The sequence below is a fragment of the Podarcis erhardii genome, assembly GCF_964252035.2.
Source record: "Podarcis erhardii genome assembly, chromosome: Z".
Lineage (NCBI taxonomy): Eukaryota > Metazoa > Chordata > Lepidosauria > Squamata > Lacertidae > Podarcis > Podarcis erhardii.
Genome location: NC_138504.1, coordinates 28,331,834 through 28,344,449, shown reverse-complemented (window position 1 = coordinate 28,344,449; position 12,616 = coordinate 28,331,834). Strand labels below are relative to the sequence as shown.

At 42.1% G+C, this 12,616-nt stretch overlaps 1 protein-coding gene across 3 annotated transcripts in view; it reads left to right on the top strand.

Moving 5' to 3' along the window:
* LOC309333481 (ligand of Numb protein X 2-like) overlaps positions 1 to 12,616 on the top strand; it is a 45,469-nt gene that overhangs the window by 21,778 nt on the left and 11,075 nt on the right. For all 3 annotated transcript variants that reach the window (XM_081847038.1, XM_081847039.1, XM_081847040.1), the window contains exons 3-5: positions 5,117 to 5,343; positions 6,548 to 6,744; positions 11,038 to 11,406. In XM_081847038.1, the coding sequence (XP_081703164.1) occupies positions 5,117 to 5,343; positions 6,548 to 6,744; positions 11,038 to 11,406 (793 nt within the window). The remainder of the gene's footprint in view (positions 1 to 5,116; positions 5,344 to 6,547; positions 6,745 to 11,037; positions 11,407 to 12,616) is intronic.

Sequence of the window (12,616 nt, the reverse complement as noted above, 5' to 3'; positions counted from 1 at the left end):
ACACACTTGTTTTCTGTAGCTGTAAATACCTTTGCTCCTAGTTAACTACTGTTGATAATGGATCTGAAGACAAATCATCCTATAAATTAGCCATTAAGGTGTAACATAGCAGACTGGTGCTGATACAGCCAGACTGACTGAAGACTGTCCAGAGGGCAATTGAATTAGAATTTGGGTATGTCTGAATGTTACTTTTTTAAAAAGTTATTTTTTCTGATATAGTGCACACTAAAAAATATTTATTTTTTTAAAAATACCAAAACAATTCATAATTTGTAAAACAGCATTGCAAACAAAGTCCAAAAATTTAAAATATTCTAATATTTTGTCCTCAATCTCTTAATTTTATAATGTTTTGGCGAACTAAGACCTTATTAACTGTTTCTAATTAGGCTATGTATTTAATGAGCCCTGTATCACTCCTTAACTGATCCAAAAATGATTAAGTTGTCTCCAACTAAGTTTTACTCAGAGTAGACCTAATGGACCTAAATTAGTCACGTTAATTATTTTGAGTGAGTCTGCTCTGAGTAGGATGTGCATTGGGTACAACTCACCCTTCCTCAAGCTGGTGTGTGGACAGCTTGTTATTCTGAAAAAAACATTTTTTAGATGTTTTGATTTATTGTTTGTTTCGTTACCACCCTAGGCACCTTTGAAAGGATGAGCAGGATATACATCTAATAAATTAATAAACAGAAACGGTAGTTCAAGTCAGACTATCCTGGAAATGGGCCATGGGTTTGTGACTTCCCTCCTTCCTTCTCAGTTGGCTTGACTCTTATCTTATTCAACACAAACAGTAGTTTGAACATTTGCCATCTCTGCAAACTGAAAGTGAAGCCGAGAGAGTAGGATGGAAGAAAATATGTGAGACTGCTGCTAATTTGGCTTTTCAATTGAGCCAATGGGTTATAAATGGATAATCTATTTACATTTAAGACTTAAACCCACCTGGTAACACCTGGTACAGAGTCTCAATAAACATGAATAGTTACGCTTCCTCTGAAACATGGTTCTCCTAACTAAATAGTGTAGTTCTAATGTCCTTCTGAATCAGTATCATTGAGTATTTCTGAAGTACGGTATATGGCTTGAGGATTTTGGTCATAGTGCTTTGGTGGGCTGTATGGAAACTTTTGAGTTGAGGAATATGGATGCCAAGTCAAATATAAAGATACACTGGAGATATAGTAGTTCACCACTAGCTGATGGATTTTTTTTAATTTAGAAGATGAGATGCTTCCTAGTTAATTTTTGCCCTAATTGTCAAAACTGAAATACACACTAATGATAATGCTTGGCAGCATCACTGATAAACCAAAGAAAAAAGGGGAATCCTTATTAACATAAATGTGAACTTAGTGCCAACAAGTCCTAATTTTGACTCATCAATGTGCACCCCCCCAAATACCCCAAAGCTCTAATGCATCTGGGAGTCTAATGCATCTGGGAATGCACTGGGACAACCGATCTCAGTGATCACGGGTAGGAGGAGGAGTTACGCTAAGACCAGACCATGTCATTACAGAGGAGGCAGGTTTAGTCGTTGTCTGAGGACTATTCCTGCCTCCGGGTCTGGTCCTGACCGGATGGATACTAGAATCAGCAAGGGATACCCACATGACCTGAAAGTGTTGCTGTGCAATGCCAGGTCAATGATTCATAAGACCACTGCAATCCATGACTTGATCATGGATGGAGGATTTGATCTGGCATGTGTAACAGAGACTTGGTTGGATGAAGCAGATGGGCCTGTCCTTGCCGCTGCTTGTCCACCAGGTTTCTCTTACGCACAGCAACCCAGGTCATGTGGGCGGGGAGGGGGGGTTGCAGTGATTTTTAGGAAGTCATTAGTCTGCACCAGGCGTCCTATTGGGAAGACCCAGTTTTCTGAGTGCATGTTCTGGAAGTTGGGCAATAGGGGCAGTACAGGATTCCTATTGGTGTACCGACCTCCCTGCTGCACCAAGGATTCCCTGCCCGAGCTGCTTCAGGTCGTGGCGGATATGCTCCTGGAGACACCTAGCTTGGTTGTCCTGGGGGATTTTAACATCCATGCCGACACAACCTTACAAGGGGCCGCTCGGGACTTCGTGGAAAGCATGGCCTCCATGGGGCTGTCCCTGAATAAGTCTGGCCCAACTCATAGCCACGGACATGCCTTAGACTTGGTGTTTACCTCTACGGATGCTGGTGATCTGACATTAACTAAAAGCGAAACAAAAGAAGTGCCATGGTCAGATCACTTCCTGGTGCAACTGGACTTCTCCGCAACCCTTCCCCTCCGCAGGGAGGTGGGACCGATTCGGATGGTCCGCCCCCGCCACTTAATGGATCCAACTGGCTTCCAGAGAGTGGTAGGGGATGCTTTATCCCAAGTTGATGGCCTTTCAGCTGATTCCCTGGTGGCCCGCTGGAATGCGGAGTTAACCAGGGCTATTGACTGTCTGGCTCCGAAGCGCCCTCTCCGATTGCATGGAGCCCGGACAGCCCCGTGGTTTTCCCCGGAGCTGAGGGTGATGAAACAATCGTTGAGACGGCTAGAGCGCCGGTGGCGGAAAACTCATTCAGAATCAGACCGGACACGGGTTAGAGCTCAACGTCGAGCCTACCAAGTGGCAATGGCGATGGCGAAGAGGGCCTTCTTCACCGCCTCCATTGCATCTGCAGAAAACAGCAGCAGGAGACTTTTTCAGGTGGTTCGCAATCTATCAGAACCACCTGTACCACCGGGGCCTGGTAGGGACCCCAAGATCTCCTGCAATGCTTTTGCAAAGTTTTTTGCAGATAAAATCGCTCAGATTCAGAAGGAGGTAGACTCCACCGTGGGAGCAGGGCCAGGGCGGGAGAGTGCTAGAGTTCTGTCTGGTCCTGTTACATGGGATCAATTCCAATCTGTTACCTCCGAGGATGTGGACAGGCTGCTTGGACGAGTGAAACCGACCACCTGTCTCTTTGATCCTTGCCCATCCTGGCTGATAAAAGCGAGCCGGGAAGGGCTGGGCGATGGGATCTGCGGGGTGGTGAATGCTTCCCTCTGTGAGGGAGCCTTGCCAGACCCGCTGAAAGAGGCGGTCATTAAACCGCTTCTTAAAAAAACATCTTTAGACCCGGCCAATTTGGCCAACTATCGCCCAGTCTCAAATCTGCCATTCTTGGGCAAGGTGATTGAGCGGGTGGTTGCTGAACAACTCCAAGCACGCCTGGAGGAAACGGACCATTTGGATCCCTTCCAATCGGGATTCAGGCCTCACCATGGGACTGAAACTGCCTTTGTCGCGCTGGTTGATGATCTCCGGCGGGCTAGGGACAAAGGTGAGAACTGTTTCCTAGTTCTGCTGGATCTCTCAGCGGCCTTTGACACCATCGACCATAACATCCTTCTGGACCGTCTAGAGGGGCTGGGAGCTGGGGGCACTGTTATACAGTGGTTCCGCTCCTTCCTCCTGGGCCGTGTCCAGAAGGTGGTGGGGGGGGGTGAGTGTTCAGACCCCTGGGCTCTCACTTGTGGGGTGCCTCAGGGTTCTGTCCTCTCCCCCATGCTTTTTAATATCTATATGAAGCCGCTGGGAGAGATCATCAGGGGGTTTGGACTGGGTGTCCATCAGTATGCAGATGACACCCAGCTCTACCTCTCCTTTAAATCAGAACCAGTGAAGGCGGTGAAGGTCCTGTGTGAGTGCCTGGAGGCGGTTGGAGGTTGGATGGCGGCTAACAGATTGAGGTTGAATCCTGACAAGACAGAAGTACTGTTTTTGGGGGACAGGAGGTGGGCAGGTGTGGAGGATTCCCTGGTCCTGAATGGGGTAACTGTGCCCCTGAAGGACCAGGTGCGCAGCCTGGGAGTCATTTTGGACTCACAGCTGTCCATGGAGGCGCAGATTAACTCTGTGTCCAGGGCAGCTGTCTACCAGCTCCACCTGGTACGCAGGCTAAGACCCTACCTCCCCGCGGACTGTCTCGCCAGAGTGGTGCATGCTCTAGTTATCTCACGCTTGGACTACTGCAATGCGCTCTACGTGGGGCTACCTTTGAAGGTGACCCGGAAACTGCAATTAATCCAGAATGCGGCAGCTAGACTGGTGACTGGGAGTGGCCGCCGGGACCACATAACACCGGTTCTGAGAGACCTGCATTGGCTCCCAGTACGTTTCCGAGCACAATTCAAAGTGTTGGTGCTGACCTTTAAAGCCCTAAACGGCCTCGGTCCTGTATACCTGAAGGAGCGTCTCCACCCCCATCGTTCAGCCCGGACACTGAGATCCAGCGCCGAGGGCCTTCTGGCGGTTCCCTCATTGCGAGAAGTGAGGCTACAGGGAACCAGACAGAGGGCCTTCTCGGTAGTGGCGCCCGCCCTGTGGAACGCCCTCCCATCAGATGTCAAAGAGATAAAGAATTACCTGACGTTCAGAAGACATCTTAAGGCAGCCCTGTTCAGGGATGTTTTTAATATGTAATGCTGTATTGTTTTTAATACTGATTGGGAGCCGCCCAGAGTGGCTGGGGAAACTCAGCCAGATGGGCGGGGTATAAATAATAAATTATTATTATTATTATTATAAATTTGCTGCCTTGTTCATTCCTTGGCAGCCCTAGACAAAGCGTAACAGTTGAAAAAAAATATTTGAGCTAAGCAAACTTAAATAAATGAATCACTGTAACCTGTTATATAATTGACTTGACAGAAATCATTAGAAAATATATGGGCACCTCTTGAAAACTAAAGGCATGGACTACCAATATGCTTAATTCACAGCAATTCTTTTGCTCTTCTTCAGTCTCAAATATTTGCTTATGCATTAAAAGATGCATATATTGTAAATAACATACAGTGCTTGATTAGCAAACAAGGGAGCAAATGAGAGTTACTCCATAGCAAATGAAAGTAATCCTTTTCTCTCCTCTCTGATTTCTTAAACTTACTGATTTATTTAAGCTGACAATGACATCTGCATGTTGGATAGGCAAACTACGTGAGAGAAAACATCCTGTCGGTGGAAACTGTGTGGTTGTCAAAACTTGTGTTGCTTTGTGAAGTAGTTTCATGTCCCTATCATAATGGTGTGTAATGAAAGATACATCTCCTTTCATAGATGTTTGCCTTCTCGTGCAGGTGTCCTGGGTTCAAGAAGTTCAAAGCTCATCTTGAGAGGAAAAAGAATCCTCGCTTCAGGTTGAAGGCAGATTCTCTTTCCAGACAGGAAGCGAGTACTGTAAAGGAGCCTGAGATATTGAACGCAGTGCCGTCCCTTGTTTCTGGAAGTTCAATAGCTGCAGTGGTTTCCCTGGAGACACCGGAACCTGGATTGATTAATCCAGCCTTTGATGGGAGTGAAGAAGGTATGCATTCATCTCTCAGAATGAATTCTATGGTCAGAGAAAGCAAGTCTGCCTTTGCAAAAATTATTTTAGTTTTCATTCCATCTGATAAGTTTACAAAAATGCATTAGTTTGTGGTAAAATAGTCGAAAGCTACAGTTTTATAAGCAAGGCTGCTCAAATTGTGGTACAGTCAGACCTCAGTTGTCAAACGTAACCCATTCCAAAAGCCTGTTTGGCTTCCGAAATGTTCGACAACCGAGGCACGGCTTGCGATTGGTTGCAGGAGCTTCCTGCACTCAAGCGGAAGCTGTGCTGGACGTTCGGTTTCCGAAAAACATTCAAAAACCTGAACATTTACTTCCGGGTTTTCAGCGTTGGGGAGCCGAAAGTTCCAAAATGGAGGCGTTCAGAAGCTGAGGTTTTGCCGTACTGGGGGCAGAACCCAATTTTCTAAGAATCTTGACTTTATTTTTTTTATTTTTTTAAAGGTAAGTTGCAAAGATACATGTTTGAAAGTGTGTGAACAATGCATTTGAAATCTCAGAAGCCAAATAAGTAGCTTTGTAGGATTTCTAGTAGCTTGTAAGCAGGGATTCAGTGTCTTGCATAGATTTTTTACTCTCCTATGAATAATAAAACCTAAATAAGAGGAAATAGTGAAATAGTCATTTGCATTCAAAACAAAATAAAAAAATTCCTTCCAGTAGCACCTTAAAGACCAACTAAGTTAGTTCTAGGTATGCGCTTTCGTGTGCATGCACACTTCTTCAGTCATTTGCATTGTTTATATAGATTGCATAGTTCAGATTTTCTCAGTGCAGGAGTTCCATTGGAGCAGTATTTAAGTTTTTAAGAAGTGTAGAATACATAGCCCTGTTTACTGTATTTAAGTTTCTATTTCAGTTTATTTATTTCTGTCCATAATAAGCACAGGTGCTGTTGATTGTACTGTATTTGTACAATACATATCCACAGATGAACCAAGGAGAGGGGACAAAAGTGCACTTTTGGAAACATTCTGTATAGTACACTTTTGTTTCTGTTTTGCTAGGAATAAAGGAAAATTACTGGTAAGTCTTAGGAAATGGAAAGTTATACTTACTTTGCATACTGGGCTGTTCAGAATCAGTGAAATAGGTCACCAGTATTTAAAATTTCTAGATGTGATCTGCAAGTGTGTCTCCTTTGTCTTCCCTCTCCCATCTCTGATTCTCACTTTCAGATTTACCCCAAAGAGCCAGTCTTTTAGCAGAGACAACTACAATTGAAATTCACCGAGAAGACCCTGAGGAAGAACTTGGGATGCGGATAGTTGGGGGTAAAGACACCCCACTAGGCAACATTGTTGTCCAAGAAGTTCTTCGGGATTCAGTTGTTGCTGCAGATGGAAAAATAGCGCCTGGAGACCATATCCTGGAAGTAGGTTTGATATAATTAAAAGGCTTCAGAGTAAAATTACAAATCAATTCCAGGACACTAAAATGCAAAATCATGTTTGAAAATTAGTTTGCAAGGGGAGGAGATATATGGGAGCATTTTGAAAGTATTTAAACTGGTGTAAAGATTTGGAAGAAAATAATATCCACTATAATAAGAATCTATTCATTTAAGTGGATATCAAACTATCCTTAAAATGACAAAGTGACAAAACACTAGGATTGGATGGATTTCCCACTGAATGGTATAAGTCATATATAGATATATTGGCACCAAAACTTCATCAATTATATGATGAGATACTTCATGAAGGTATTTTGTCAACAATATTTAATCAAGCTTACATTACAGTTATTCCCAAACCAGATAAATACCATACACAGTCCGCAAACTATTGCTCTATATCCTTGATCAATGTTGATATAAAGATCCTAGCAGTGATTCTAGCAAATAGAATTCAGCAGGTAATAGCAGCGATTATCAAGAGTGACCAGACTGGCTTTATAAAAACAAGATAAGCTGCAGATGATATTAGTGGTGGATTTGGTAGCTCTAAATAAAAATAAAGACCATTTGTAATCACATCGCTAGATGCTGAAAAGGCTTTTGACAAAAATCTATAAACAGTATATGGAAGTAAAGATAAAGGTACCCCTGACCATTAGGTCCAGTCGCGGATGACTCTGGGGTTGCAGCGCTCATCTCGCTCTATAGGCCGAGGGAGCCAGCGTTTGTCCACAGACAGCTTCCGGGTCATGTGGCCAGCATGACTAAGCCACTTCTGATGAACCAGAGCAGCACACAGAAATGCCTTTTACCTTCCCGCTGGAGCGGTACCTATTTATCTACTTGCACTTGATGTGCTTTCAAACTGCTAGGTGGGCAGGAGCAGGGACTGAACAATGGGAGCTCACCCTGTTGCGGGGATTCGAACCACCAACCTTCTGATCGGCAAGTCATAGGCTCTGTGGTTTAGACCATAGCACTACCTGTGTTAAGTAGCTTTACTTAAATTTGGATTTTCATTGGATTTTATAAAATGGATTAAAGTAACGTATGAAGCACCTGCATCAAGAGTCAAAGTGAATGGTATGATGTCTGCCACTTTTCCTCAGGCCCGAGGAACCAGACAAGGATTTCCACACTCACCATTGCCTTTTAACATTTGCATTGTGAGATTTACAGTGTAGTTCATAATACATTCAAATATAAATTAGTTTTATTTGCTGACAATATTTTGTTTATTTTGAAACCTCAGACTAGCATTCCCATTTTGATGCAAATGATTGATGCCTTTGGTAAAATATATGGTTACTCTATTAATTGGTCCATATTGGAATTGATGCCAGTAGGTCAAAATCTGATTACACATTCTTTCAAGAAGTACAGTAATACCTCCGTGAACGTCTGCCTTGTCTAGCGTCCATTCTGGCGAACATCCACGGCAAACCCGGAAGTACCAGAACGGGTTACTTCCAGGTTTGCTGCATGCACAGAAGCACTAAATCACACATGCGCAGAAGCACAAACCGCTCCATGTGCATGCGCAGACGTGGTGCTTTGCCCTGCGTCCTTTTCGGCTAGTGGCCAGGGCTCCGGAATGGATGCCAGACGCAAAACAAGGTACGACTTATCAGTTCTGGATTTGTTCTGAATATATTAAATATCTAGGCATCCTAATACCAAGAGATATAACACAGATAGTTAATATAAATAAATTAATAAAAGAGATTTATTCAGATATAGATAAATGGGAGTCATTGAACCTTACCCTTTGGGGAAGAGTTAATGCTCTTAAAATGAATACAGTGGTACCTCGGGTTAAGTACTTAATTCGTTCCGGAGGTCCGTTCTTAACCTGAAACTGTTCTTAAACTCAAGCACCACTTCAGTTAATGGGGCCTCCCGCTGCCGCCGTGCCGCCGGAGCATGATTTCTGTTCTCATCCTGTAGCAAAGTTCTTAACCCGAGGTACTATTTCTGGGTTATCGGAGTCTGTAACCTGAAGCGTCTGTAATCTGAAGCGTATGTAACCCGAGGTACCACTGTATTATTCCCAGACCATATTAATATATATTTTGAGAGGACTTCCAGTTTTTATGTCAGGATCATATTTCCAAAAGATAAACTTCCTGTTTAGAAAAACTGATAGATGAGGAAGATGAGTTTTACAGTTATATTGTTTTAAGACAAAAATATCATCTACCAGATGGGGCCCAGTGGCAGTACCTTCAGTTACAACATCTCCTAACTAGTTTATATGGCCCAGCAGCTTTCCGAGTCTTAATCTTATATTAAGACTAATACAGCAGAAAATAATATTTAGAATCTATTGGACTCCTTCATGTCTGTATTTAAAAAAGGATTTGCCAAGATTGCAAGATGCTGAAGATGTGGTTCCCCCTAAAAAGTTTCCCTCTACATTTTATAGAAAATGTGCTAATTTAAAAATAATATGTACTATAAAATAACAGTTGTAACAGTATATTAAGGCAAACATTTATCAGTTTTAGACCTTTAAGTTGTAGTAGCAGTTGCCAGGACATTGCCCTGTTTGCCTCTACATAGTTCCATCCTCCGAAGGCCTTCTGGTGGTTCCCTCACTGTGAGAAGCAAAGTTACAGGAACCAGGCAGAAGGCCTTCTTGGTAGTGGAGCCCTCCCTGTGGAACACCCACCCTTCAGATGTCAAGGAGATGATGAACTACATAACTTTTAGAAGACATCTGAAGTTAGCCCTGTATTGGGAAGTTTTTAATGTTTGATATTTTACTATGTTTTATATATGCTGTAAGCCGCCCAGAGTCGCTGGGGAAACCCAGCCAGATGGCTGGGGTAAAAATAATAAATTGTTATTCTTAATTTTTAGGCATTGTGATATATTTGTATATCATGATGTGTAGCTGGTGATATATCGTGCTTTTGAAAACCAGACATCACCCATGCCTATCACCCAAAGGGCTTTTGTTTTAGCAGGATTCAGTCTGTGTGCTTCTTTGCCCTCATCCAGCCTATGACTGCGTCCAAGCTCCAGTATAAAACATGCACAGCCTCTCCTGATTAAGATGTAATAGAGAAATAAAAATTGCTGAGGAAATTTGAGAAGCAGGAACAGACTGGTTGCAAGTATCATCAGATAAATGATTTGTTTAGATAGGACAGGTGGAGGGGTTTTATGACCCAAAGCTCACATTTTTAAAGAAAGATTATTGAGAGTAAAGGAAAAGTGGTTTTCAAAATGTACAAGTTATTATTAGAATGGGAAACAAAAGATGAACTGGTAAAATCAGCTATGATTCACTGGGCAAGAGATATAGGTCATAATATAGATATGAGTGCATGGGAGAAACTATGGATTCTTTTTTTTAAAAAAATTACAGCATGTTACACATTGAGGGTGAACTTTATGAAAATGATTTACAGGTGGTATCTGACACTGAGTTAATTAGCGAAGATGTATAAATCTGAATCACATATCTGTTGGAAATGTAAAGAAAAAGAAGGTACATTTTATCATCTGTGGTAGACATGCAAAAAGTTAAGACTTACTGGGATATTATATATAATGAACTGAGAGAAAATGTTTCAAAAGACATTTGTTAAAAGCCCAGAAATGTTTCTTTTAGGTATAATAGACATAAGTGTATTTAAAGACCTGAAATCACTTTTTATGTATACAACAGCAGCAGCATGAATGGTATATGCTCTGAAGTGGAAAGAAGATACAATACTAACAAAGGAAGAATGGCAGATGAGGTTAATAGAGTATATAGATATGGCAAGATTGACAAACAGAATAAGAGACCAGGATGAAAAAGTATTTAAAGAAGAATGGAATGTTTTGTAGACTATTCGAAAAATTCATGTAAACATATTAAAAAGTTAACAGTAGAAGAGTAAATTCAGCAGTAAGAATTATTGAGATATAAAATTGAGAAAAAGAAAATGTTGGGAAAATTAGAATATGCAATGGAAAAGAAATTAATAAAATGAACCATGGAAGTGGGGAAGGGAAGTTGAAAATAATTGTGTGTTTTATATTTGGATTATTCTTATTGCTTCAGTTGTAAAAAGAGAAATGATTTTTTAAAAATTGAAAGAAATTCTTGAGGAAATGAACTGCTCCTGTAAAGGGCGATCTATCTCCCTTCATTGCTCTTATTCTATATTTTCTTTTTCTTTTTTTCCTGGAAGAAGAGAGGGACAGGGTATCATAGTACAAGGCTCTGTACCAGGTAGTATAGTGATCAACTCTTTGTTTTTATTTTCTTCCAAGGTGAATGGCATCAACATCAGCAGTGTGACCCATGCTCAAGCTATCTCCTTATTGCGTCAGCGCTGTGCTGTGTTTCACTTCATAGTACTGCAAGAGAAAGGGTTTACCACCAGAACTGGGCAACTGGATTCCAGCCGTTCAGTAAACCAGGAAGTGATCCATGTTACCCTTGTAAAGAGAGACCGATCTGAACCTCTTGGCATCAAATTGATCAGAAAAACAGATGAGCCTGGGATTTTCATTCTGGACCTTCTAGATGGAGGCTTGGCAGCCAAAAATGGGAAACTTAGTCGGAATGATAAAGTTCTCTCTATAAATGGCCAGGATCTAAGACAGGGAACTCCTGAAGCAGCTGCACAGATAATCCAGGTAACTAAGTCACAGGTGGGGAATTTTGGGCCTGTGGTTGAATTTGGCTCTCCAGATTGCCTTACAAAGGTAAGTGTTGTATTTGTTGCCATGGGCACTTTTTGCCTTTGGCCCCCAGAATGTTAGCCATGAGGGAATTCAGCACTCTGGCTGAAAAAGATTCCCCACCACTTGCTTTAAGGAGTGCCACAGTCAACACTCTAATTAAACTTATTTGAATTTTCAAATGTTGCAAGAGGGAAGCCTTGGTAATATGAAGAGATCTCTTTCCCAGACCTGCAAGTGGGATCTTTTTATTGATGATAATTGAACCTGGTTTATTTACTATTTATTTTTAACTCTCACAACAAAGCAGTGATCTGTCTCTTCCTTTTGCAAACTTGGAAGTTCAGTCTTCAGCTCGTTGTCTTTGCATATACTCTATGTATAGACACACAAACAAAAATAAATTGATTTCACAGTTTGCCCCTCTCATTTCTGTTTTAATGCAATATGCCTGTAAGCTATACAAGTGAAGAGTTTAAATTAGTGCTTCCTGTTGAATATTTAAATCAATCCACTCTGTTTGCCCACTTCGTTGCAGTGCTGTCCTGTGCTTGATATGTCAAGTTTTAGAATTAGATAGGCATTGATTGAAATATGAGTAAGCAAGGGTTGTTTCCTGGTTTGTAAACCATAATTTGGCTTGTATCTGCACTGGAACTTTAAAAGAACCTGGCAGCCAAGTGCTGAACTAACTTCAGCATTCATATTATAATTATATTATAATATTGCTGACATCTTTCTCAAGAGACAGTGGAAGTGTGTGCCATCAGGGGTAAAGTCAAACCGTTGGAGAGTTACAGCTCCTGTTGTGGCTGTAGAGACCAGCATGGAAGGGACATGTTTTATTTCAGCTGGGGCAGATGAAGGTGTCTGGTTTTGCTGGGGCAGATACACCATGATGTTTCTTCTCTCTGCGCTCCTCCCAGCAGTCATTTCTCCTTTGGTTTTTGCTGTCGTCTCCAGGCACTACGGTCATCTGCAAGGGATTCCCATATGGTGGGATTAATCTTGCCAGCCTTCATGTCAGATCGCATTTAGCCAGTGCTTCCCGCCCCCCCCCCGGGGGGGGCACTCAAGCGTACGCAGTACCAGCACTTCTATTTTTGTTGTTAAAAAGTGTGGCACTTATGTAACTATTTCATGCACCGGCACCTCTTTTTGGGGG